The sequence below is a fragment of the Meleagris gallopavo genome, chromosome 13 (assembly GCF_000146605.3).
Source record: "Meleagris gallopavo isolate NT-WF06-2002-E0010 breed Aviagen turkey brand Nicholas breeding stock chromosome 13, Turkey_5.1, whole genome shotgun sequence".
In the NCBI taxonomy this organism is placed as follows: domain Eukaryota; kingdom Metazoa; phylum Chordata; class Aves; order Galliformes; family Phasianidae; genus Meleagris; species Meleagris gallopavo.
In genome coordinates this window covers 10,345,640-10,371,481 of record NC_015023.2, presented here as the reverse complement: position 1 = coordinate 10,371,481, position 25,842 = coordinate 10,345,640, and the positions used below count along the sequence as shown (strand labels likewise).

Sequence of the window (25,842 nt, the reverse complement as noted above, 5' to 3'; positions counted from 1 at the left end):
GAGGGGGCAATGGAGGGGGCGTTCCCTGCATGCCTGTGCTGCTGTGCATGACATGCCAGAGCACATGACGTGGGTGCAGCTGGGGACATCCCTTTGCTTCCTCCCCTCGCGTGGCTTGGCTGCTGCCTTGCTTGTGTAAGCCCCAGTGCCTCGGGGAGCAGCATTTGGGCAGAGACCAGGGCTGCACCCAGAAAGGTCAGGCACTCTCCGTGCCCCACACATCTGCGCCCCAGCTGCTGGGGGCTCTGGCTCCGAAGAAGGCAGTCTCAGTGCTGGGTACCACATGCCAGCATCCCTTCTCCCCGAGGCAGCTCCTCGTGACCTGTCTCTTCCTTTCATCTGGCCACGCTGATGTGGATAAATACAGAAACAGGAGCAGAGATGCTCTTGCCTCAGAGCAGGCACTGCACGTTTGCAGATGGGAATGAGAAGATGAGAACTTGAGTCCCCTCTGCTGCTGCAGCATCACTTCTCTTGCCTCAAGACTTCGCTGTTTTCATGGCCTCCAGCCTATTGGACAGGAGGGTTGGTGAGGACCTCTGGCACCAGCGTGGTTTTGGGGTCAGGTGGCCAGCAGTAAACCACAGCAAAATTTCCTGTGCTTAGAGCAAGGAGTTAGCCGTGAATTCTCACCTCTGAGATCCAAAGGGAAAAAGCACTGCTTGCAATCCTTATGTTGTTGGTTTCTCCCATGAACATTCTCCAGGCTGAGGTCTCCTGCTCTGCTGAATCGCCCAGGGCCTGGCCACGTTCCCTATTAGCTGGAGCTGCTCCCACCGTGGGTCCTTCAGCATAATCCAGTTGCTTGATTTCTGCCCTAGAGGATTTTTATTTTTGTTTTTGCTTTTTTCTTGGGCATGCTGGTATTTGACCTATGCTGGGACACGAGATGGCTGAAATACTCAGCCAAATATGCCTTTTTTTTTTTTTTTGTACATGCTAACAGAGCTGCAGTCTTGAGCCTGTTTGCAAGCAGCTCCGTCTGCTTTTGCTGGCTGGCTGGAAGCAGCTCAGCAGTGCTCTGCATTCCTCGGCCACGGTGGTCCTGTCAGAGCTGCTTGGAGGCAAAATAGGGGCACTGTAGGATTTGGGAACCCGTTTGTCAGAGCTGATTCTTCCAGCCCAGGTGTGCCTAGCTGATCTCAGACTGATCCCAGATTCACCTCATCTGGGGGTCTGAGCTGGAGGGAATTGTATGGTGTCCAAAGACTGCAGGAATGATGAGTCCAGAGCCCACATTTAGACTTTGTTCTTTGATAAGAGTTTTTATTCAAATGGTTTTATATTAAAAAAAAAAATGCAGCCATTATTTTCTGAATATAGAAAAGGCATTTATTTCCCCAGAGCTTTAGAGAAACAGCTGTGGCCTGCCCTAGCTATCAGTGAGCTTGTCCTTGCTATTCCAGCAGTGGGGAGGGCACAGCAGCAGTTCTGTTTTGCAGTTAGCTTCGGGTAACAGCTTCTCTCTTACAGCTAGAACTAGAGTGCATTAACCCCAAAAAGCAAAAAAAGAAAAAGAATTACAAGAACTCTGGGATCATCATCGTCAAGTCCTGCAAGGTGAGCACAATGCTGGGATGTTTCATTCTACTCTGTAGGTTTGGGACTTTATACTGCACTGAGTTTCCATCTCTTCTGTCTCCAGTGCTCTTGGGTTTTCAAGTACACATACAATGGGGCATGACTAAAGGCAGTTTTCTTTTTTTTTGGTTCTCCTCCCCTTGGAATAGGATTTGCAGCTCTTTGCTCTCTGTTGTGCCAGGGCTGTGTGCCTGGTGCCACGTGCATGGATCGGTGTGGTTGGCCACATCACATGTAGCTTAGGAAGTGCCAGAATGCTGTCCTGGAAGGCCCCAGTGGTCATAGAATCATTAAGGGTGGAAGAAACCACTAAGATCACCAAGTCCAACTCCACCCCCACCCTCCACCGTACCCACTGACCATGTCCTTCAGTGCCACTTCTCCACAGTTCTTGAACACCCCCAGGGACAGTGACTCCCCCACCTCCCATGATCCTTACTACATGCTTTGCCACGTGGATGGAGCTCCCTGAAGGTCCAAAAACTGTGATGGGAGGCCTGGGTGGTTTCAGTGGTGTAGTGAAGATTGCTGATACACTTTGCTTTCGATTTTATTTCAGATAACCAGAGATTTCTCATTCCTGGACTACATCCTGGGAGGCTGCCAGCTGATGTTCACTGTAAGGACTTTGGCTGCTGTTTGTCCTGTAGTGGTAATAAAAATGTCATTATCAAAGTTGCTGAAGGGAGGTGCTGTAGGAGGCTGCCCTTGGGCCAGCTGAGCTGAGTCCTGCTGGCTTAGCAGGGTGGGATTTCACAGCAGTGAGGAGCTGCTCCATTTTGCTGTTAAACCATGTGGTATTGGTACTGGGATCAGTACTGCAATGCTCAGGCATACAACCTGCTGCTGCAGAAGATGAGAGTCCCATGGAATCCTTCACAAATTTCTACCAACATCTCTCCCTGTCGCTGTGTTAACTGGCATCCAGATTGCTGAGTGAGGCCTGGGTGTTTTCAACCCATCTCAGAGGCTCTGGGCTGTTAATGATGCAGTGTTTCTGCATTTTTATTGGCATTTCCACCCTCACTCGAGCTGGAACACCAGTGGTTTGTCAAGAGGAATTACGGGGAGACGTTACAGCCCTGAGTGAACCCACCACAAAACAGAAGTGTTGTTTTTTTCCCCCCATTAGCTTTCTCATTTCTGAAAACTTTTCTGCTGCGGCACCCAGCGAGCGCTGGGCACAGGCAGTCATTTCAGTTTTTATTTTGTTGTCTTGTCTGAAAACATGGGGGGAGAGGAGGAGGAAGAGTTACCATAGAAACAGGAACAAGTGCAAGAGCTCTTTATGTGCCATTCTGCTGCTGTGCGTGAAGGTCTCGGTGCTGGGGAATGAATAGGAAGGGAAAATCATCACGTTTATTGGTAGCACAGAGCTGTTGTGTGAATTAGTTGGAATGCTGAAAGCTCACTCGTTGAGGTCTGCTGGTAATGGGAAGTGCTGGAATTTTCCCCTCCCAAGGCACCTGGTTCAGTTTCTGCTCTCTTACGTGGCTCTTGGCATGTCTTGCATGGCGCCTCAGTTTCCTTATTGTGCTCTGACCAAGTGTGGCTTGGCTGCTTCTGTTTCATTGGAGCAGTGAGCTATAAGACCATCAATCTCATGCTGAAGAGGTCAGGTTTTACTGGGCTTCTCGCATGATCCTCTGCTGCCATCCTGCAGGGATGAGCCCAGGGAAGGCAGTGGCCCCTGGGACTCGTCCCATCCCCAGCTGCCCCATGCTGCAGGGGATGTCTTGTCATCCCCACCCCTGGCTTTGACCCGGCCCAGGAACTGAGTTTTTCCTCTCTCATTACAGATACAGAGCAAAATCCCCTGCAAATCCTCCGAGCTCAATTTAGCCACCAAAGTTATTTTGGGTTTTTCCTATTTGCTCTGCAAACAAGGCGAATGCAGGCATGCCGTCTGCTCGTCTCTTCCTCGCTCTTCCCTCCCAGTCATTTCAAATCTGGTGGCTCATCGCCTCACTGCTTCTGACCACATTTAACTGGATCCGAGATCTCGGATATGCATTCCTACAAATGTCTTTAAATAGCGTGGAGGAGGGAGAAGCACGAGTGCCTTGCTGACAAAGCAGGAACTCGGCCTGCATTGGACTCAGGAGAAGCACTGCGTAGGGTAGCTGTAGGGAAAGCTCAGCTCAGGGTTGTGTCTCTTGGGACAGAAAAGACCTTGAACCCAACAAAAGCCCAGGCAACTCTGGCTTTGGTGTCCATGGAGCTCCTTACCTGGCAGATGGGCAGCAGACTTCAGCACAAACCCTGGTGGTGGTGACTTCTTTGGGACACCATGTCTGTGATTCTTGATGGTAAAAAAGTTGGGTATCATAGTGAATTACTTTGTCGAACCTTGCTTTTTTTAGTTTTATTTGAGGGAGGGTAAATTTGTTAAACTTCCCAAAATTGGAGGTTTGGGTCGTGATAGGGCTGTGCCTGGGCCTCACCAGGGTCCATCTGCAGTGGAGAATGGGAGGATAGGTTTGTAGTGGTGACTGCTAACGGAAGGCAGTCTGTGCTTCCCTCAGGTTGGGATCGACTTCACTGCCTCCAACGGGAACCCTCGGGACCCCTCTTCTTTGCACTACATCAACCCCATGGGAACAAATGAATACCTGTCGGCAATCTGGGCTGTTGGACAGATCATCCAGGACTATGACTCGTAAGTGCTGTGCCTTTCTGCCTCTCCCATTGCTTTGCAGACATTCCCCTGGCTTCCCAACAAGCTGGGATGCATGTCACCCCTTTCTCTGGCTTGACTTTCCACCCATGGAGCAGGGGGAAATGATGCCCTGCTTTTGGGAAACTCCTTGGAAGAAAATTGTGGTGTACATTGAGATGGGGGCACTGCAACGACGAGAGCACGTGAGGGACAGAGTTTCTCCTCTTTCCCCATCAGCACTGTGGAGTGTGATGGTGCTCAAGCACACAGGGAGCTGCTTTCCTGGAGCTGGTGGGATGGGGACACTTTGGTGTGCTGAAGAGCATGCAGGCATCCCTTGTGTGCGTGGAAATTCACTCATGTTTTCTTCTCTTGCAGAGATAAAATGTTTCCTGCTCTGGGATTCGGTGCCCAGCTCCCACCAGACTGGAAGGTAACGTGTAGCAGTGATCTGTGTGCTTGAAACGTTTCTGTCCTGAGAGCTTCTGTGCAGGAGCAGAGCTGGGGCATGGGGCATGCTAGGTTTGTAGGGAGATGTGAGGTGGGGATGGAGTGCAGGCAGCCAGGCTGGCCCCAAGGCTCCCTGGCACTAATACCATTATTGCTGATTAATCTTGCTGGTGGGGGGCAGGAGCAATCATGGGGCCGTGGATGAGTGTAATTAGGTTGCAGTGAGATCTGGCCAGAGGATGGGAGCTGGGCAGCCTCCAGATGATGCTGTATGGGCAGTGCCTACAGGTTGTGGCAGCACATTAGGGCAGGGAATTGAGCGTTCAGGGGGTTGAAGCCACCACGGTCCTTGTAAGGCTGTGCTGGAGTGTCAGCGGCACACAGCAGCACAGGGAGCCTGCTGGAGCCAGTGTTCTCACCATGGGCACTGCTCCTGGCTGGAGGCTCCAGGAAGTGGGGCTGAGGAATTGCTCCCTGCACCTGGAGCCATTGCCAGACCTCCCTTCCTCCAGCAGGGAAAGTTTTTTTTTTCACAACAAAACTTATTTAGCCCCTGATGGTCACTACAGCCCCAGAGTGCCTCCAGTCTTTACCTCTCTAATGAACTCCTCTGTGTTGGCGAGCATCGAGTCAGATGCAGAAATACATCTCCTCTGGTCAGTTTGTCTGGTGTCTGGACCAGGAAATTATCCTCAACACACTCCAGGATTCCTTGGGATTGCTTGCAGCCTGTGCCTTAGCATCTCCTGATTCTGCATCCCACTTCTTCCCAGAGATCAAGGACAACTGGGGGCATTTTAACCATGTACAGAACCCCTACAGGACCGGTCCAGCACTGCTTGTCACAGCCACAGGAGCCAGCACCGGCTGCAGGTGACACTTCTCATCCAGCTTCCACTTCTACGTGGCCTCGCATCTTTCAGCTGCCCACAACTACAGGACAGAGCCCAGGGGCTCTCATGGTTCCACCATGCTGAGGCAGACTGCTCTCTGTGGCAGCCAGAATCACTGTGATTCACATGGGAGTTGCTGCTGTTGCCACTGTCTGGAGTCCATCCCTCCCTGCACACGCTGGAGCTGATTCATCCCAATTGGCCACCAAATGTTTCAGGTCTGTCGCTTCCCTAGATTCTGTGGGAAAATCTTGGTGAGCAGCTTCCGAGGAATAACAGTTGCCAGCAACCACCAGGGGATTTATTGTTTGTGGAGAGAAATGGGAATGGAAAATGCAGCAGGACTGGAAGGAGCACGGCGTGCAGAGATGAGCGGCTTCAGAACCCAAGTGCTGAAACCCAAGGCTGGTGTTGGGGGAGACCGGTGGGGAGCTGTGTGCCCAGTGCCCTGTGTCCTGGCAGACAGTGAACTGATGGCCGTTGTGCATGGCAGACTAGGCTGAAAATGGGGAAGATGGTTAGAGATCTCAGTCGTGTATGTTGTGCTTTGTTCTCGTCGCTCTCCTGTTGCCATGGCATCGCCAAACGCTTTCAAAGAACCAGTCGAAGTGAGATATTTTGCACACAAAAGTCTCGTTGGAAATGTCAAAGAACATCTTGCAATGTAACAGCTCTGTAAAGAGCCTCGAGCGGTTTCCTGGTAGGAAGCAGATGGGTTTTGGTTGCAGGGGGATGAGGTGGCCCCGCAGAGGGTGATGCTTGAAATCGAAGCCCCACCAACTACCCCATCTCCTGGGCTGGGGCTTGGGCACGTCTACGATTCCTGGTGGGAGAAGATGAAGCTTCCATCCACAGCCACCCCATCCAAAGGGCACAGCCTGGCTGCACATGTGGACATCCCACCCTGTGGGGCTGCTGGACGGGGCTGCTCCCAGTTGGGAAAGGCCCTGCGCTTGGATGTGGTTCAGTGGGAATGGTGGTGATGGGTTGGGGTTGGACTGGATGATCCTAGAGGTCTTGTCCAACCTCAGTGATTCTGTGCACCTCTGAGTACACCCAACAGGGAATGAGTTCCCTGCCTTCCCCTGCCCTTTTTTTTTTAAGCTTTGTTATTTTGAAGCCCTGTTGAATTCCTGTTGGATTTTCTAACAGGTGTCTGTGTGTGTGTGTGTGTGTATGTGTGTATATATATACTGTAAAAACTCAAGAGGAGGTTTTGAAACATTTCAGCCACAGAGGGGGTGTGCTCCATGTAGTGCTGCAAAAAGTGAGGAAAACAGCTCCAAACTGCTTCACTGCTGCTTAAGAGAAAGAGAACCCCCTCTTTTTCGATTGCAAAACATGGAAACGTTTCTCTTTACCTTCTCTATAAATACTTGCATGGCAAAATTTGGAGTGTCTTCTTAAAAAAAAAAAAGACCCCGAAACAGTGAGCCCTTTAACGACTGAAAATCCAGAAATCTGAAGTAGGACATGTTGCCCAAAATTAAGGCTTCCACCAGAGATGGTGTGTGGAAAAACAAGTCGTGCATTTCAGAATGTGCCTCCAGTTGCCTATGGTGTGAGTGGGATCGTTGCTGGCTGTGCTTATGGGCGTGGAGACACCCGAGCGGGTCGCTACCGTCCTCCTGTACGGCAGCTCATCGGCTTTGCAGCACACCAGAGTTTTAGCCTGACCTACTTTTGTTTGTTTGTGTCGTTTCTCACCCCACGGTGCCTTGCAAAAATAGTTTCTGCTGCTTTCGACACAATGCCCATTCTAATTGGAAAGTCTGAACCAGATGCGTGCTGCTTTCGCAGTCTCGGGAGGACTTGGGCTTCACACGGCAGTGTAGAGGACATTCATTCTGCCAGCGTTGTGAGTACGCATGTCCTGAAGCCATCCCTGGGCTGAGAACCACAGCGAACCACCAGCCTCGTGAGAGGAAGAAAATAGACTTGTTTTGTAACTACAGCACGGAGTTTTTTGTTTGGGAGCCCTTGCAACCAGCGGGCTGAGATCCCATATCATGCCTTTGGCTCCCAGAAGTCTGAAAGAGGGAGCTGTGTGTCCTTACTGCTGCTCAGAGCCCGTTTGCTCCTCGCTGTGTCTGAATCACAGAGCGAGGAATGGCTCAGCCTCCAGATCTGGTGGTTCTTCCCCAAGCAAGTGGTCAACCCATGCCAACATTGGCAAGGTTCACACTGGAGCACGGGAACCCTGAACCTCTCGCACCCAAGCCATTGAATTACACTTTCAAAGCAGCCGTTCTCCAGTTTTTATTTTAATTTTTTTTATGGTTTCTGTCTGTAGGCACTTCCTAGAGGAGTAGATTGGAGGGTTTCTGCTGTTGTTTTCCCTGGCATGGCTGATGCTGGGCTGTCTACCCGTGTCACAGGGAACCTCCTTTTGAGGGCATGTCCCTCAGCTTGGGAGGAGGTGGCAGGAAACCTCGTGGGCTTTGCACCTGCTTTGTAGGGATGGTTCTGTGGTTGTCACCTCTCCTGTACTGCTTTTCACCCTCATTGTGGCCCAGATCATGAAGCTAATCGTGTGCAATAGGATTAAGTCATTTCTTCTGGTGTGATGTGTATTCCCCTTCTGGGCAGCCAGCAGGAAGCCATGGGGACACCTGCTGTCACCACTGATGGTGTGAGAATGTCAGGTGGATCCATGATGGGAGTGGGAGGCCAGAGGAACCAGTCCAGTCCATCCCCAGCCTTGACCACATTTATTTTTGCTTCTCGCTGTAGAATAGCAGAGCTGGCCCAACGGGACGAACTCGTGTGATACTGCATCAGCTGATCTGATAGAGAGCACTGTGCTCTGCCTCTGTTCTAATTCACATCTCTTCTCCACAGGTATCCCATGAGTTTGCCATTAACTTCAACCCCACAAACCCTTTCTGTTCAGGTGAGTGCCTGCCAGGCTTTCACATGCCTTCAGTGTCTTCTGTCTTTCCTCCTGGCTTTCTCCAGTAACTTATCACAGAAGTTTTTCAAGGTCAGTTCAGAGACAGCCTCTAACATCGAAGCAGAGCAGCTACTACGAGTTCACTCAGTGGAAAGCAGAGAAGATCTGGGGGTGTGTAGGAGGTCCCAGGGCAAAATGCAACTGGATTCAGACAGCATAAAAATAACGCCTTCGTTCTGGGTGTCCTACCAGCCGTCTGCTGGTGAGAAGCACAAGGGCTGCTTAGCAGATGGGGAATTCAGGCTTAATGCTTCTGTAGCTCATTTAGCAACTGAGAGCCAATAGCAGTCATTGGGAGTATGTGGGAAGAGCTATTCTAACCATTGACAGCGAGAGCAACCTTGAGCTGCCAAGGCCATCTGTGTTGACCTCTGCTTTACCCCAGCAGAACAGGAGCTCTGTGATATAGAAAGCCTTTTTGGGTTGTCTTTGCTCTGCTGGTTTACGTGAGTGGGGAAGGACAGAAAGATCTTCCTGGGCAGCTCTGTGGGACAGTAGAAGCAGAAGAGTCTCTGGTGACCTGCAGGACAGGGTATTGCTTCCCAAACAGCCTGGGAGCATTCAGAGTGTTTCTGGGGTGTTTCAGCTTCTGCACTACCTCCTCTGCCACATGTCTGCCTGGTGTTTTGTTAAGCTCAGAGACCAGGAGCTGCTTTTCTTTTTGCTCCTCCTCTTTGCCAGATTTTGAGATTTTTGCAGAAACACGAGGAAAGCCTTTGGTTGTGGGTGCTGTGAAGCCTCTCACCAGAGAAGGTGTGAGGATCTGCTGCAAAGTGGCTGAGGAGCAAAGCCCTGATTTTAGAACATTTGCATAGAAATGGATGAAACTTCATGGTCTGGATGAGTTTGGAGGAGAAAGATATTTTGAACTTGAGCTTCCTTGGCATTACTAGCTCATCATCCTCTACTTGATCAGATAGTGATAGGACAGAGGGGAGAACAGTTTTAAATTAAAAGTGGGTGATTTAGATCAGATGGGGAATTTTTTCACTAAGAGGACACTGAGGCAGTGGAGCTGGCTGCCCAGAGAAGGTGTGGATGCCCCATCCCAGGAGATGTTCAAGGCCTGGCTCAACGGGGCATTGAGGAAACCTGATCCAGCAGGAGGTGTCCCTGCCCATGGCATAGGTGTGACATCTTGTTGGAACGAGATGATTTTTAATGTCCCTCTCAACCTCAGTCCATTATGATCCTGTGATTGTGCTTGGAGTATGTGGTGGCTGGCTTGGGCTGTTGCATGTTGTGATTTTGGGCTTCTCTGGTTTCCCCACAGGTGTGGAGGGCATTGTCCAAGCGTACTCAGCCTGCCTGCCTCACATCCGCTTCTACGGACCCACCAACTTCTCCCCCATTGTCAACCACGTGGCCCGCTTTGCGGCTCAGGCAACCCAGCAGGAGACAGCATCTGTAAGTCCTGCTTTCCTCTGACTGCCATGTGGTGTGGCTGGTGTGACCTGGGGCCTTGCTTCCATGTCAGGAGAGATGAGGCTGTGGGAGAGGCGGTGCGGAGCCAGGCTCAACATGTGCTATATATAGGAGAAAGTTTCATGTTTGGGTTTGACAACTATTCCAACGCTTTGTCACTTTGCCAGGCAGGTGGTGGGTTGCATCACTGATGGATGCTGAGCATTTCATGGCTGCTATGGCATCACTGCTGGGCTTCCTTCCTTCCCCGAGGACATGGCATGCTCAGCAGACAAAGCTGGCTGGCGAGACCAGACTATTTAGGGGAGCTGGGGATGAAAGCTGCCTGCAAACAATTGTGGGAAGATCTCCCCATCCCTTGTGGCTGACTTGCATCTGCTGTTCCATTGCCCCATGCTGGTGAATGGAAAGGGCTTGGAGGAGAGTTAGAACTAACCCTGCCTGTGAAGCCCAGCCGTGGGCTCTCATCTGGCTGTCGTCACTTCACAGAGAGAATGTCAAAAAAACAATGCAGAAACTCAACAGTCAACAGAACGGCAGCTGTGGAAAATCAGAAATTACTGGGGAGAGAAATGAGATGGGGGTGGGAAGTGCCATGATTTGAGTGACCCTTGGATTTATACGAATGAGCGGAGTGTGAAACATTGCCCCCCATATCTCAAAGAGGATCCAGCAGCCCTAGATGATAACAAGAGTTGACCAGATGTGGAGCAGCTCCCAGGCAAGAAGTGATAAGGCTACAACATTCTGGCCTGGAAAACATCAATGTGTGAGCTCAGGAGTCCACAACATGCATTGCAGGATACAGGAAAACTTTGATCTCTTCTACTTTTTCTTCCGAAGCATCCATCATTGGCTTCTACTGAGTTCCACGGGGTTTTGGTCTGCCAGGGCAACTTCTGTTCGTGTGGATTCTGGCCAAGAAGGGAATGACAGTCTGAGAAATGCAGCCCTGTTGATTTCCAGATAGCTTTGGGCTCCTGAGTGGTGTGGGACTGACGAGATTGTCGTGGGGACCATAAGTGAACTAGGATGGTGACAGTGGCACCATAGTGTGAATGGGAAACACGAGCAGCTGCACTGAGGCTCAGAGGGTGGCTTCAGACCTTTGGTTTATGTTACTTCAGTACAAAGCAGATATCTGAAGGAAGATCCTCTTGGTTAAAGCAACCTGTTGCTCATGTGGCCAAATGCGAACTTTCTCCTGGAAGAAGACCTTTCTGCTTCTCTCCCTTGGATGATGTTGAGTATCTTGTTTTTATCGCTCCTTTTCACACTGGTTGGACAAACAGTGGGCTCAGAGCCAGGACTGGGGTTCCCACATGGCCGCTCCAGCCGTTCATCAGTCCTCCTTCAAGTTGCAGATAATTAGTTCAGCACTCTGCTTACATCCATATGTCAGAAAGCTGCTCGTTAGCATGGAAGCCCATTGCACCGGGCTGCCCATCCTCATGTGCAGGAGATGGTGCCAGCACGGTGGTAGGAGGGGGATGCTTGTGCACTGCTGCTCTCCCCAGCTCCAGGCATGAAGCGATACTGTCCCATGTTTGCCTCTTTTCTTTGTTTTCTTCATTAAAATAAGCCACTTCCAGCAACTGCCATTTCAAGGGGATCCCACTGCTTCCTGTCCATCCTTCCCTCACCCTTCTTGGCAGTTCCATCTACCCCAAGAAGGCTGTGGAGCTCATTCCAGTCCTCATGTCCAACGCACACTGCTTGCTGGGGGAAAGCCTGAATCAGGTTTGATTTGCCACAAACCCAGGTGCCTCCTCAGCTTTCATTTTCTCTCCTTGTATTGGAGGGGGAGGGAGAATCCCCCATGCTGCGCGCCAAGCAGAGGCACTAATCATATGCAAATTGCACCCCTCTGTTGGCACTAATAGTTTAATCAAGGGAGATTTAAATAATACGCACCAAAGGAACAGGCTGGAGACGGCTCTGCCTTTTTTGAAAGCACAGAATGTGATGGATCAGGGGCTGAGGCTTGGATCAGCCTGATGGGAGCAGGCAGCCCTGCCCCAGGTCCCTGTCCCCATCCTGGGATGGGGTCTATATACCCGTGGTGGCGATGGATGCCTGCAGAGTCCAGGCTCAACCTTCCCAGCCAGGCTGATGTTCAGTCCCCAAGGAGGTGGTTCTAAAATTGTCATCGTTTGTTTGGAGCGCGTCCAGCCGATGCTGCCAGGTAAGGATGCTTGCAGCTGCTCTGCTGCAGAGCCCTCGGGCTTTTCAGATGATCCCCAGCATCATCTCCCATTTCACTTCGCTTCTGAAATATGCAGTGAGAAGCAGTGGATGAGCTCTGCTCCCTCCTTGTCTCCTGCGTGCTTTTAGCGCTTTTCTCTGTCACCGATTTCAGAGAACAGGAACAAAAATAGAGGCCTTTCTTATTTCATTCTTTTTGACCATGCTCAGAGGCCAGTTCTGCACCAGTTTACTCACAGATGAAGAAGGTTGGCAGGAAGGGTGGAATGAGCTGGATTTTTGCCTGTTATCAGCTGCTTTGAGACTCTACTCCTCCTCCCTTACAGGTGCACGGTCAGTCCTGGCCAGCAGCGTGTGAGCATGCAGCTCCTCTCTTAAATATCAAAAAAAGATTGTTGGTGCCAATTCTGGATTCCAGATACTGCCTTCTTGTATAAGTCTTCCCCTGGAACACTTTTTTCCCCCAGCTCCATGTGTTTGCCCCGTTTCAGTGCCATGCTTCCTGGGATGTGCCCGGGGTCCTGCAGTGCTCAGGGCAGGAGCAGGTCCTGCTGCTGCAGCACAGCGGTGCCAGAAACCCACCCTCATTTGCACTCGGAATGTATCTGAGGGAAGAAAGCACTTAGGGGAGATTTCAAGAGACGAGATGTGGGCTGGAGGAAAAACAAGAAAATGGACTTCGGGCTGCGTGTCTCCTCCTGCTTTTCTAGGACGTCGGCACTGGTGGTTTTCAGAGGAAATGGAAAGAATGAGGAGAGGAACAAAAGGCTTTAATGCTCTTAAGTGCTTGTTTTTCATTTCTCCACCACGCGCAAGATGTGTAATGCACCGAAATGGAACCATTACTTTCCCCTGAGGGAGAGGAGATGAAGGCGCTGGTCTTGCTGGGGTGCGCGTGCCGCAGCCTTGCTGCGTTGTGTCCGTCCATCTGTCCCCGGGCCCTCTCCTTCAGCTCTGTGTGCATCTGCTAGCAGTGAGCCTAGAGTTGACGTGTCCCTCTGACCCTCTCTTCCCCTCTCTGCAGCAATACTTCATCCTCCTCATCATCACGGATGGAGTCATCAGCGACATGGATGAGACGCGCCATGCCGTGGTGCAGGCGTCCAAGCTGCCCATGTCCATCATCATCGTGGGGGTGGGCAACGCTGACTTTGCTGCCATGGAGTTCCTGGATGGGGACAGCCGGGTGCTGCGCTCCCACACTGGCGAGGAGGCCGTGCGTGACATCGTCCAGTTTGTGCCCTTCCGGGATTTCCGCAACGTGAGTCCGGGACCCCCAGCAGTGGGGCCTGGGGGTTGTGGTGCCATCCCATGGAGAAGAGGTGGCTCCAAGGAGACCTCGCTGTGGCCTCCCAGTACCTAAAGGGATCCCAGGATGGATGGGGATGGACTCTTTGTCAGGGGATGCAGTGATAGGACAAGGGGGAATGGCTTTAAACTAATGGGAGGTTTAGGTTAGATGTTAGGAAGAAATTATTTGCTGTGAGGGCTGTGAGGCCTTGGCACAGCTGCCCAGAGCTGTGGGTGCCCCATTGCTGGATGTACCCCAGGCCATGGGTGGGATTTTGGGGAAACCTGGAGAATGGGAGGTGTCCCTGCCTGTGGCCTGGACATGACATCTCATTGGAAGGAGGTGATCTTTGAGGTCTCAAACCGTTCTGATTCTGTGTTTCTGTGATCCGACCCACATCATTCTATTTGTGGTTCTCATCTTGGAAGAGGGGCAACCCCAGCAAATGCCAAAACGTTTGAGAGCCACTTAAAAGAGAGAGCACTCATCGTGCTCCCATCAGCTCTACCCTCTCCCACACCACCTGCCTCGCTCTGCCCTGCGGAGAACTGTCCCCAAGACAGCGACATACAGTATAACCACAGGTGTATCCAGTCCTGTGCCACTGCTGCTTTTTCTTTTTGCCTGCAGGCCCCCAAGGAGACACTGGCCAAAGCTGTGCTGGCGGAGCTGCCCCAGCAAGTCGTGCAGTACTTCAAGCACCAAAACCTGCCCCCCATCAACTCGGAGCCCGCGTAGCGCCGTGCCCGGCCCCATCTGCATGTTGCCGAAGTCTGTTGGTCCCACTGAAAGCGCATGTTCCACATGCTGTTCAATGAAGAATACCCTCCCTGAAACACACAGGTTTGTACTTTTTAATTTAATTGTTAAGTTCTTAAAGCTCATCCTGGAGAAGCGCCTGGATCCACTTTGTACAGCCGCAGCCCGAGGTAACACCCAGAGGCCGGGCCGTGCCCCAGTCCCACTCCGTTGAGTCACTTTTCAGTATTGAATGTACTTTGTATAATTTTAGTGGAACAGGATACGATTTTTACAAACAAAACTTGCTTTTTCCAAGCAATGAAATGCTTAATATATTATTATTATTATCATTTGTTGAACTGGTCATGTATCCGTGCCGTACCCGTACCGCTGTCATGCTCTATGTTCATTTTTATACTGTGTACATGTTATATTTGTTATACTCAGGTTAATAAAGAAACTCGGACATTTAAAACAAGGGGCTGCTGTCTGGTCCGGGCTGGGAGCACTGTGTGACGGCTGGGTGCTCGGGGCAGCCCAGCACCCCTCACCACTCCACCTGTACCACGCCTGGAGCGCATGGGCACGGTGCGAGGCCTATGCCAGCCTCAACCCTGGAAGGTGGGGCCAGCTTGGGGAAATGTTTGCTTTGCAAAGCCCTCTGGAAGGGAAAAATATCTGACCCCCCCCTTTTCCAAATAGGGAAGCAGTCTCTGAATGGTGGCTTGTTTAGAACTAATGCTGTACGCAGCTCCACTGCCAGCCAGGCAGGCACTGTGCTGCTCAGCTTTCAGATCAAAGTCTGGGGCTCTGGAAAAATGTTTTCTTTCCATCAGGAAACCTTGCACAGAGAGAAGAAAATCTGAAATATTTCAATTCCACTATGAAACGATGGTGCAGCTGGAGTCCTTTCCTAACCCCAAGGTGGTGTTCCTGCCCCAGCTGCTTCCAGTTGGGCTGATTTGCCCTCTGGCCCTTCATACAGCATCTCAGAGCGCAGTTAATACCTTTAACATCAAATCACTTTGTAAGACAGTAAATGGGACTGGTAGCCAGGCTGCACAGCAGCTCACTTACATAGAGTAGCTGCAAGAGCAGCTTGCTGGAAGAGTCTCAGGCTCAAGGGCTGCTGTGAGCTAACAGAGCTCCCAGCTGCTCTGATCCTGCTCTTCAAGAAACAAGGGAAGTGGGGCTTTCCCACAGCAGAATTGTTTTCCTCTTGACCATGTAGGGTCCAGCACAACCACCTGCAGCTCCTGTGCACCACCGTGTCTGCCCACAGCTTCCAAACCCCACTCTGCATTTCCGTTTGAATCTAACAGATGCTTGGAGGGCAGCTATGCAAAATACCATTCAGGAAAGCACTCATGGCTGGGGTGTGCTGCTCTGGCTTTTCAGAGGATTTTCATGGATTGAGCTTCACGCCACGCACAGACACCTCTCCACTGCAGCTACGCAAGGCTCCTCCAACTCTGAAGTAAAGCAGGTTTAAATCAAGGCACTGGGAGATCTAAGATCTTCCATCATTAGAGAAGCTAGGAAAGGCAGGAGCAGCTCGGGAGCAAAAACCAGAGTGCCAGGTAGCACTCGGGGCAGTGTAAGGTCTCTTAAATTCAACAGAACTTCAACAGCCATTTGCTCTCCTACTGCAAAAGGCGGTGGAGTTCTCCAGTCTGTGCACAGCTTGGTTTGAGTGAGCCAGGATATCCCACCCCCTCGGTACTCACACTACACCACGAGAGCTGAGCTGTGAGCAGAATCACCACCAACAGTTCCTCTGCACTCATTCAGAAGGAGGGCACTGCCTCAGCCCCGTCTCGATGGTGGGTTGAGGACAGGGCTGGATGAGCAGAACCCGAATTGCTTAATGGAACAGGAACAATTATGAATGGCACAAGCCAAGATGGAAAAAAAAATGCATTCAGAATGTCTTTAATCGCGTAACACTAAAACTTCTTTACAGTGTCATGGCAATCCACACTTCACCATCTGCTCGATTTTTGTTCTGCCCCCATTTCTCAAACACAGAATAAAAATGACATTTTAAAACAGAACACATGGCTGCTCCTACAAGACTTCCGTGCTTCAAGTGCATTTTTGGTGTTTTTTTTTTTTTTTGCCTGTTGGTCTTGTATAAACTCCACAGATCACCAGAATTCTTTCTTTCCACGAGAATCATAAAAAGGCGCTCTCCTCCCTACCCCAGCCCTCATCTACAGGACGAGGTGTGCCCTCTGCTTTGGGGTGGCAGCCTTCCACCTCAAGCTCAGTAAGAATCCCAGAAATGGAAAAAAAATAGGGGAAAAAAATAAAAATGAATTATTTGAGAAGCATCTGAATGTATTAAAGTTGAGAGGTTAGCTAGAAATATTATATTTGGGACAGAAGGATGCATCAAACATCCACCAGGGCTTTGGAAGTGAACTCTGCACTACATTACACACGGAGGGATTTTGTTATGGACCATCAAAGAAACTGTTGCTACGAAAAACAGAAGAGACGATCTTCCCAGTGGAATTGATGGTGCCTTCTCCATCCGAGCTGGACTCCGAGTCACTGCTGCCAGAGTAGGCACCGAGGCCGGGCAGGATCCCAATGCAGACCGCAGCCGACGGACAGTGGACCGCAGATCCTCCCACAGAGCTGCTCCCCAGGGGAACACAGGACGGTTTTTCTGCAAGAGAAGGACTTCAGTCAGAACCCAGAGCGCAGGAAAGGGTTTCTTTCATCCGCCCAGGAGCTGCTGTGTGCCGTTCACCTGCTACCAGCACGCCAGTAGTGGGTGACTGCAGGATTTAATTACAGCGTGAGGCGGCTTTACGTGGCACAAAAGCTATTCTGACAGGAAGGACTTGCTACCTCGGGATTTTTCTCATCGTAGTTAAGCCCAGCTCTATGCTGGCATTACAGATTTTTATTCTTAAGGTTGTCAGTTTGATGGGTGTCAAATAGCAAACCCACTAAATAAGAATAAATAGCTCTGTTTTATGCAATTAGTTTATTATTTTTTTTTAACAATACAACAGCATAGTTGGGGAAAAGTTTCATTCCAGTGCTCTGCTAAGTCAACATCTCCCATCTTCCACAGCTAATTAATTTTTTTCCAGCGTTCTGATAGTTTACTGAACAGAAGGAGATGCAGGAAGCGCCTTGGGTTGTCATTACACAATCACAGCTCACCCTATTTGTGTCAGAAGATCTTGACAACGAGTCAATTGCAATCCTGACAGCTACGACTGAAATGCAGCTTAGTTTTTCTTCTAGCTGCTTATAATTTTCTGAAATAAGTTGGTTTCAGGATGGACAAGATCACTTTGTAGCATGAGAAGCGAGCGCAAATACACCTGGTGGGAGGGAATGAGCTGTTCTCCGTGCCTCTGGCTGACAGGAGCAGCACTGGGCATGAAATGCAGCTAAGGAGACTCCCGTTATTTATCAGGGAAAGCACCTTAAGGGTAAAAACAGCTAAGCATTAGAATCAACTGCCTCAGGAAGGAGCACAGTCTCTATCTGCAGAGATTTAAGGGCAGCTTAGACAGTCATCTGCCAGGAATGGTATAGGCGAGGGACAGACTGATGACCAGAGGAGGTTCCTTCTGCAACAGCTGTCAATGCCCACAGTCACCATAGCATGAGATAACACGCCGACCTGTGCTGCCTAGCACGATGAAGGAGCAGAAAAGCAAATCCTCCATCAGATCCTACGCTCACTAAGTCAGTTGCTGTTCAGGTGAGAGGCAGACAGCTTCCAGGCAGCAGAAATGAGGACATACCTTGGTTCTTTTCTTCATGGTCAGTATCGAGCTTCAACCTCTTCACACTGTTACCACCATCTGAACTGTGGAAAAAAAAAAACAAAAAGAAATTGTCTTGTTCCTCATAAACCACCACTTCATTACTGTGAAGTTCAGAGTAACTTTTTTGCCTCAAATGCTGCAGCTGTTCCAGCAGGGAGTGATCCAGAGCTCAGCCGGGATACCCCCGAGACCAGCAATGAGCGTGTGAGCTTTGGTTTCCCTGCCTGACCAACTTGAGCAGTCACCACCCTGCACGTCCAACATCAGTGTTCTTCCCCTTCCAGGGTCTTTTTCCCCTCCCACGGCAGAACATGAGGGACAGATGAAAGGTTATTCGGAGCAAGGAGGTTTTAATAGTGGAAGTCCTTTGCAGGACATCTGCTCCGAAAGCAGATGTTGAACTCATGCTATGTTTGGTTCTGGACAGTGTGCAACAGAAAATAAGACAGCAGGAGCAGAGGACTGCTGGTGATGGCACCAACATGTCAGATAAGCTCTCTTCAAACAGATGCCATCTGCAGACTTCAGATGTGCCACTAAGCACACACCAGCTCCTTCCCTGCATCCCACTGGGTTATGTACCAGTGGTTCCAACAGAAAACATTGCTGGCTGCTTGCTGCTGGTTAGGGTTTTTTCTTCTCTCCTCTTAAAAAAACTCAGTATCCCAGATATAAGGTGTTGGAAGAGCTCACTCCAGTTTGCACAGACAGCAATTACTACTGTACTGGGAGCTGAACTTCACCCTACAAGATAAGCTTCTAAAATAATAATCTCTCATTATATGGGAACTGTTGAGTCACGGCCTGAACCACTGATTGAGCACCTGGGGAAAGAACCCGGTCAGCCCTGGGAGCACAGGTGAAGGCAATTCAGCTGTGTAATAGGAAAGGATGGAGCCTGGCTGCACCTCTCTTAGACCTCATTTAAGGGCTGACTACCACTAGGGAAGGATCTGTTGCTGCAGATTCTTCCTCTGTGGAGTTTTTCCTGTAAGCCTGGATCTTCAGATGCAGGTGAGCGTTTCTTTTGTAACATCCTCTGTTGTGCTGGTCCTTCTGCTCATGCACTCGTTCTCTGGGATGCATTTAAAACTACTGCCTGAATTTCTAGATGTTAGGAATTGCCTTAAGCATTTGTCTGTAGGGAATCAGCCTGGGCCCAGGTGCTTGGTTTATCTGTAACCTGGAGCACACCAGCAGCTGTGTTTGCAAGCTGAGATCAAAACAGGCAGCAGATCACAAACTCAACTGTCATCTCAGTAGAACAGGAAGGATGCTGATGTACCAGTGCCAATTGGTGAGGAACACGGGAGGCTTCCTGATGCCCTCAGGATCACGTTGGTGCACAAAATTCTTCTCTCTTAATACCCTCCCCACGCTGCCTTCAACATCTACTTAAAATGATCCATTTTAAACACAGATCTAATAGGTTGTTAGGAAAATCTAAATCGAATTACAGAACTGAAGGTGAATGCTGATATTTTCAGAGCTGAAAAAGAGAGAAGCTCTGGAACCCACAGCAGGGTTGCCCAAGCCTGGCAGCCTAGAATGAAGAGCCTACCCACTTGCTTTACACATACTTATCTATTTGAATTGCCTCATGTTTCTCCAACAGTTGGTGAGGGCCCATAGAAACAAGGCTGGTCTTTTCCTGTACCTCCCCCCTTTTTTCTTTAGGGCTAAGGTTTGCACCTCACTCTCTGGAGGCAGTTTTGGCCTCCTTCCCTTTATACTGTTAACCAGGTTCCGTTCCTCATGCATTTATAGAAGTGTGAAACTAACCTTCTGTGTTTCACAGCTCCTGCCAACAGCTTTGCCTGAGAGAATTTGTTCTTGTTTTCCACTGACTTCATGGGCAGTTTCTTCTCAGTTTCCTTCTTTGGGTCCATACCCACTCCCACTTTAGTGAGAGTGCTGTGAATTAAGGGTTAAGGATCAACGAGGCAGGAAAGGAGAGGACAGGCTCTTCCTCCCTGACATACTTAGCTGACAGCAGCAACTGAAGCTCATTCACATGTTCTACTAAAGGAAACTTATTTGTGATGACACCTATCTGGCACCTTCAGCAAAGGCAGAAGAGACCTCTTTGTGAGGCACCAGTAAAGGTATAAAATCTTCTGCAAACCTTAACGTTGCACATGGCAAAGGAGAGTTCTCCTAATTAAAAGGAGATTAGCTTATAACCTTAAATCTGCCTTTCTACAAATTCCTCCTGACTGCCATTTCCAATGACCGCTCAGTGTAACCACGAGCCCCGAGTTTCTCAGCTACTGCATACAGATATCCAGCAGTGAATTTCACCTTCCTATTTAAGGTCACAGTTTCCATCCCACCACTGAACGCCTGCCAGCTATAAACCAGCACCTTGTGGTGTGACCCAAAGCCTCCGATTCCCTTCATGTCAGGATGTTCAGACGCCTTTGCTAACTGGATTTTTCCCAAGGATACAGCAACAGCTCTGACTGCTCCCTGCCTCAACTAAAACTCCACCAACCACCGTTGCAATGCTTTTATGATGGCACAGGAGTGCCATCCTGTGGCTAACGGGAGCAATCCCGAAGCTCACCCTGCCAACAACGGTTTGATGTTGCACCATCCTACAACAGTAACGCCTTCTCCTTGGAAGGGGATTTCTGCATTCACACAGCACGGAAGACACAAGGATGCTGCTTTCAAGCATTTCTTGAAACTGGCTTAAGAAAAATCTTTAAATCTAGTCAGTCCAATGCTGAAGAGGCAGGGTAAGAAGCCAAAACACCCAGCTATTTGTGTAAGAGGAAATAAAGCTCCTATGCATCCACGCATATGAATTTCTCACTCTGAGTGCATTCAAATATTCCAGCACATTTATCTTTAGGATGTAAGTTTCCTGATTTCTTTTAACCTCAGGAAAAAGAAGGAAAACAAAGAAAGAAACAAGCTCTGTACTTCAATATTGATGTAGGCTTTTACCACGGAACAACATCTCTTAAACTGGATGTTTTACCACGACTAAGTCATCACAACTACTGGGTTGCCAATCCTCTTTCTAGCCTAGAGGAACTCCTACACGGTGCCTACAGACCACCCAGCTCATCTACCCAAGACTGCTTTGAAAGAATGCCACCAAGAATCGTGAAATCTGCGAGCCATTTAGCAAGTTGCTCCAAGGGTCCTTGCGACATTACCCAGCGTGTCAGCACCAAGTTCTACAGTTAATTTACATCACGACTTCAGATACAAAACTGGCTGATCCTAAGACCAAGACTCGATGCGGACATCTGGAAGAGATCCTGCTCGGTAAATTGAGGGATCTGTGCATTATGTAGCTAATCCACGACAACAGAAGCTGGTATGGTTCACCTCGGACGTATGTGACCTAAGTAGGGTTGTCAGCTGCTTGAACAGCATGATCTGATTCTACACATCCCTGCATCAGCCAGACCTGCAAGCAACCAGCACAGAACCTAAATATATCCTGTGAATATCCCATAATTAGATCCAACAAATCAAGGAAATATTCCAGATCCATCAGCCAACTTCAGCTTAGTTCTGACATAAAGTTATTAAAAAATACATCAGTACTGCCTCTTCATAAATGAATTAGTGAGAGAACTTGGATGCTCTTCACAAGAGATTTAGAGGCTCTGAGTTATAAATCCTTAACTAACACAAGGTAATGCAGCTCTTTGTAGCATTTGCTGAATATTTTTGGTCACCTCATAAATATGCTCACTCCCTTTTTCTGCTTTCAGACTCTTTCATTTATACCAAAGTATCCTTGAGAACTTGCACTCTGTTACTTCTTACTTTAAGCAGTGGTTTTCATTAGGAGGCAAAGCAACAATTGCTTTCTGCACAAGTGAGGTAACCCTCAAAAGACATTCAGTTCAGAACAGACAGCAATCCTAAAATCATTCCAGATCTCCCCTTTCTGATGCAGATTAAGGACAAAAAGCATCCTATGCTGCCTTGCAGTACATCTTTGTGAAGGGCTGGTGGCCTGGAATCAAGTATTCTAATAGGAGATCCAAGCTACAGTAACAGTAAAAGAGAATCTCACATGTGTTCTCTAAAGCAGTATTATAACAAGGATGTTGATAACAGACTAAAAGTACAGTCCAGACTCCAAACCTCCAGTATAAGAACGCCAGCCCTATAAGCAAAGGATATTCTGTATTCATTGAGTTCTTTCATCTCTTCTTCTCTTCGCTGCTTTTCTAGTAGCTCTTGCTGCCGAGAAACCTCATCAAGGAAGTTTGTCTCGTCTTCATCTAAGCCTCTTACCATATTTTCTGGAAAAAAAAAAAAAAGAATGCATATAGACAAGCTCAGGCTTTGGGAAGCAGCTGTAAGCTTCCATCACCTCGCCCTTCTCTTTGGATGACTTTCAACTGCTGATTTCCAGCTGCCTTGTGAAATGCAGGGAGCCATCCACATCTTGCAGATGATGACCCTGAACGCTGCTGAGGTAGAATATTTTGCACAGTGTCACTGGGAATGCAGTGAGTAGAGTCCTGGGTGACCAGCTCATGTCTCCTAGGAGTTACACCATCTTGTCAAGTAATAGGTACAAAGCAAACCCCACAGAGGACAAACTATCTGCTTTGTTCTGTAATTAAGGAGTAGAAATATTTTCTGGTTAATGATACTGGATGCTAAGCAAGCCCAAACTCTTAAATGCTTGAGCATAAAACCTACACCAGACACAGTTCAAGCATACTATTACCACAGAGATGAGCAAGGTTTGTGTGTGAGTTCAGTGGGAAGGTCTTCTCCCTTCTGTTCTACAACTGGTCAACATCTCCCCATCCAAGTTATTGATTTTAAAAAGATCTTCAAAAGTACTTGTTAGAGAAACCAAGTTTGCAGTGTTAGCCTGAAAAATCTGAACCCAAACACCACCTTTAGTCATTAGTTTAATTCCATAGGAGGATTTTTAGGCCTTTACATGAGTATTTACGTTGTTTTTTTTTTTAATCTTCACCTCATAGTCAAGTCCCATTCAGTCTAATGGCAAGCTCAGCAATCCATTTATGCTGATAATTGGCAACCTGCCGTCCCCAACAGGAAAGGTCTGCAAAATTCAAACACTGTTAAAGGTTAGACACAGCTCTGTTCCATGGCTAACGTGAGAAATTCTAGACAGAATCCTGCTATGCAAGTGGAGCTTAAAGAATGCAAGAGTTTGAGGGTAGGACTTCCAGCTAAAGAACCAAAATCAGCAAGAAGCTGCCTTAAAACGAGTCCCACAGTATCACCCTCACTTCTCTTTAAATTGAGCCAATAGGTCCCATTTTGACTGTTAATTTCTACAAGTGATTCAAAGCAAAGGATTCTTCTATAAAACCAAAAATTGCAACATCGGTAGAAATCAAGTTTTCATTTCATTAATATCTATTTTTAAGGCTCAGCTCCTCCGCGTTCACTTCACCCAAGTGCTGATCTTGAGCCTCAAACTGCTCTGTGAAGTTTGAGTCACCTAATTATGCAATTAGGGAATTGCAATGCATGTGCAGCACTGCCTTGATGCAGATAATTGTTTGTCATCTGCAGGATTATCTACTCCTTTGAATATCCTCCTCAGCTCTCGGCTTCTCTCTCTGACAGACAGGTCAGACCTGCAGGTGTACCATGGAGCTGCTGTTGGAAGTAACAGAGGTTGGTGCTTACTGAATTTAAACTGCTCCTCGAACTCCTGCTGCTTCTTTTCTCTCTGTTCCTGAAGCCTTTCATACAGTGAGCGTGGGTCATATGCCTCCTCTGGGCACTCTGAAAGGAAGGAAGAGTTAAGGAAATGAGACTTAATGCTAGAAATATTAAGTCACCAACAGTTCTTACTTTCTTTAAGGGAAAACCTTTTGGAGCTTGCAGAATACAAGCTGCTACTACTTGTTTTTGTTTTCCTTGAAATATCCCTGGATGTCTTTCCTATCTAAACCTATCCCATACCTTCTGGATCTTCAGGTTTTCGGACCTTTTCCCATTCTTCTTGCCTTCTCTTTCGCCGCTCCTCTAGCTCAGCTTCAGACACAAACCTCTTGTTTATCACGAGGTCAGCAGAGCCATCTCCCCCCTCCATGGTGGAACTGACCTAAAAAACACAACATGACAGACACTGGGCACCCACTTTCACTTGTCAGTGCATGAGATATTACCACATGCTCTGAGAAACACAGAGCCAGGCCTGCTTAGGCTGCACCAGGGGAGCAAGCAGAGGCCGGAGTGCAAGGTGAAGTCGTGTAGAGGTTTATGGTGTTCAACAGTCACTGGAGAGAGGGGATTCCCCTTCAGGATGAAAAGGGGCTGTGGTTCGAGATCTGGAGCAGCCCTACTGACCGAGGGCAGCCCCTTCACACAGCACACCCTCTGCTTCCAGCTGGGGATTCCCAAGGAGTGCCCACATTTCTGCCTCAATCCTAGGCTTGGGGTTGAGATGCTCTGAGGAGTCAGCCTAAGAAGGAAACTCGATTTGGACAGCTGTCACCCCAAAGCACAGCACTGATAAGTTTCCTGCGTGAGCCAGATGGCTCCTGCCAGTTCCACACTGCAGAATGAGGGGGGTTAATGCCAACTGTTGGTCCATGTAGGACCACCACCCCCCCAGCCTGCATTTCAGCACTGGAAGAGAAGCCTGTTATTCTTGCAGTGAGGGAGGGATGCAGTAACTAATAACAGAATGAACCAGTCTGTCATTCTTCCTCCACACAATGAACCACTGCTGCAGAAAGCAGAGCCCTGGTGTTCTCATAGAATACAGCTTTCGTGGGCTATTGTCTGTAGGGCAAAATGACTAATTAAGACCTCAGTAGAAATCCAGGTTAAGCACCACCATACAAGTATTTGTTAAAAGTACGATGTGTTTTTAAAATGAGTTTGACTCCCAGAAATCACAGAATATCTGCTCTTATGTGTCATTTCCCATGGTGGTTTGAGCTGAAAACTTATAGGGAAAATAAAAATTGCATCTTCCTCCTGGACACAGGTCTGAACAACGAGGCCACCCTTCTTAACCAAGCGCTGCATTACCGAGATGAGCTGTTTCCCCACTGGTGCCAGCTCAATCTGTTTAGGAAGGAAACAAAACGTTCTGATACAATGATGACAATGTCAGAAAAACAAGCTGAAGAGGCTGATGAGGCACGAGCACAGCAGTGTCTTAAGACTAAAGTCGCCAACCATCTGCCTGCTGGTTCAGTCAACGCTTTAAACCACTTGGAAGAGATTAGGGTGTAACTATGACTGGATTCACATCTATTTCTTCTCCAAAAGAGAAGTGAGGCACTGAAACAGCTGCCCAGAGAGGTGGTGGAGTCACTCACTGCCCCCGGAGGCGTGCAAGAAAAGAGAATGTGGCACTGGGTGGGTCTAGAGCAGATGCAGATGAGAGCTGATGGTTGGACTGGATGATCTAAGTGATCATCCCAGCCTTACGGATTCTGTCGTCTTTTCAATACGACCCAGGGAAGCTGATGGAACGTTTCCTCAAACGGCAGCACCAAAGACATCCTGGGGCACAAAGCCACGGGGGGATTATATTGCAGCCCAGCACTACGGTACCTTAAAACCTCGGAATTTGGCTCATCTTGCCTTTGCCTTCCCTGACCTCCAACACACACACAGCCCAGACACAACAGATGTTTTTACACCGCCCTGCGTTCATTTCGCCCGCTGACGGCGCTCCGGCCGGCCGGTGACACGCAGCACCGTAACAACCCCAGCTGCAAACCGCGCTCTCTTCCGTGCTACTGCACGGTCACAAAACCAGGACTAAAACCCCGAACCTCACGGCCCAGGGCCTCACCTGGGCTGGGCCAGATGCGAGCGCAGACCTCGCCTCGCTGTTGTGAGCAGCGGCCTCTAGAGCA

The 25,842-nt window shown here is 49.0% G+C and overlaps 2 protein-coding genes across 2 annotated transcripts; one reads left to right on the top strand and one right to left on the bottom strand.

Annotated features, from left to right (window-relative positions):
• The first annotated feature begins 857 nt into the window (after positions 1-857).
• CPNE2 (copine 2) lies at positions 858-16,325 on the top strand. The gene is made up of 9 exons (XM_019619688.2): positions 858-863; positions 1,447-1,560; positions 2,141-2,200; positions 4,107-4,240; positions 4,619-4,673; positions 8,425-8,476; positions 9,810-9,943; positions 13,191-13,427; positions 14,088-16,325. Exons 1-9 carry the CDS (start codon positions 858-860, stop codon positions 14,193-14,195), a joined length of 900 nt encoding a protein of 299 aa, XP_019475233.1. The 3' UTR covers positions 14,196-16,325.
• On the bottom strand, positions 16,300-25,836 carry PSME3IP1 (proteasome activator subunit 3 interacting protein 1). The gene is made up of 7 exons (XM_003209687.3): positions 25,779-25,836; positions 23,927-24,068; positions 23,648-23,746; positions 22,148-22,269; positions 19,778-19,911; positions 17,972-18,036; positions 16,300-16,872 (listed from the first exon to the last, which is right to left on the bottom strand). Exons 2-7 carry the CDS (start codon positions 24,054-24,056, stop codon positions 16,655-16,657), a joined length of 768 nt encoding a protein of 255 aa, XP_003209735.1. The 5' UTR covers positions 24,057-24,068; positions 25,779-25,836; the 3' UTR covers positions 16,300-16,654.
• Positions 25,837-25,842: the final 6 nt, after the last annotated feature.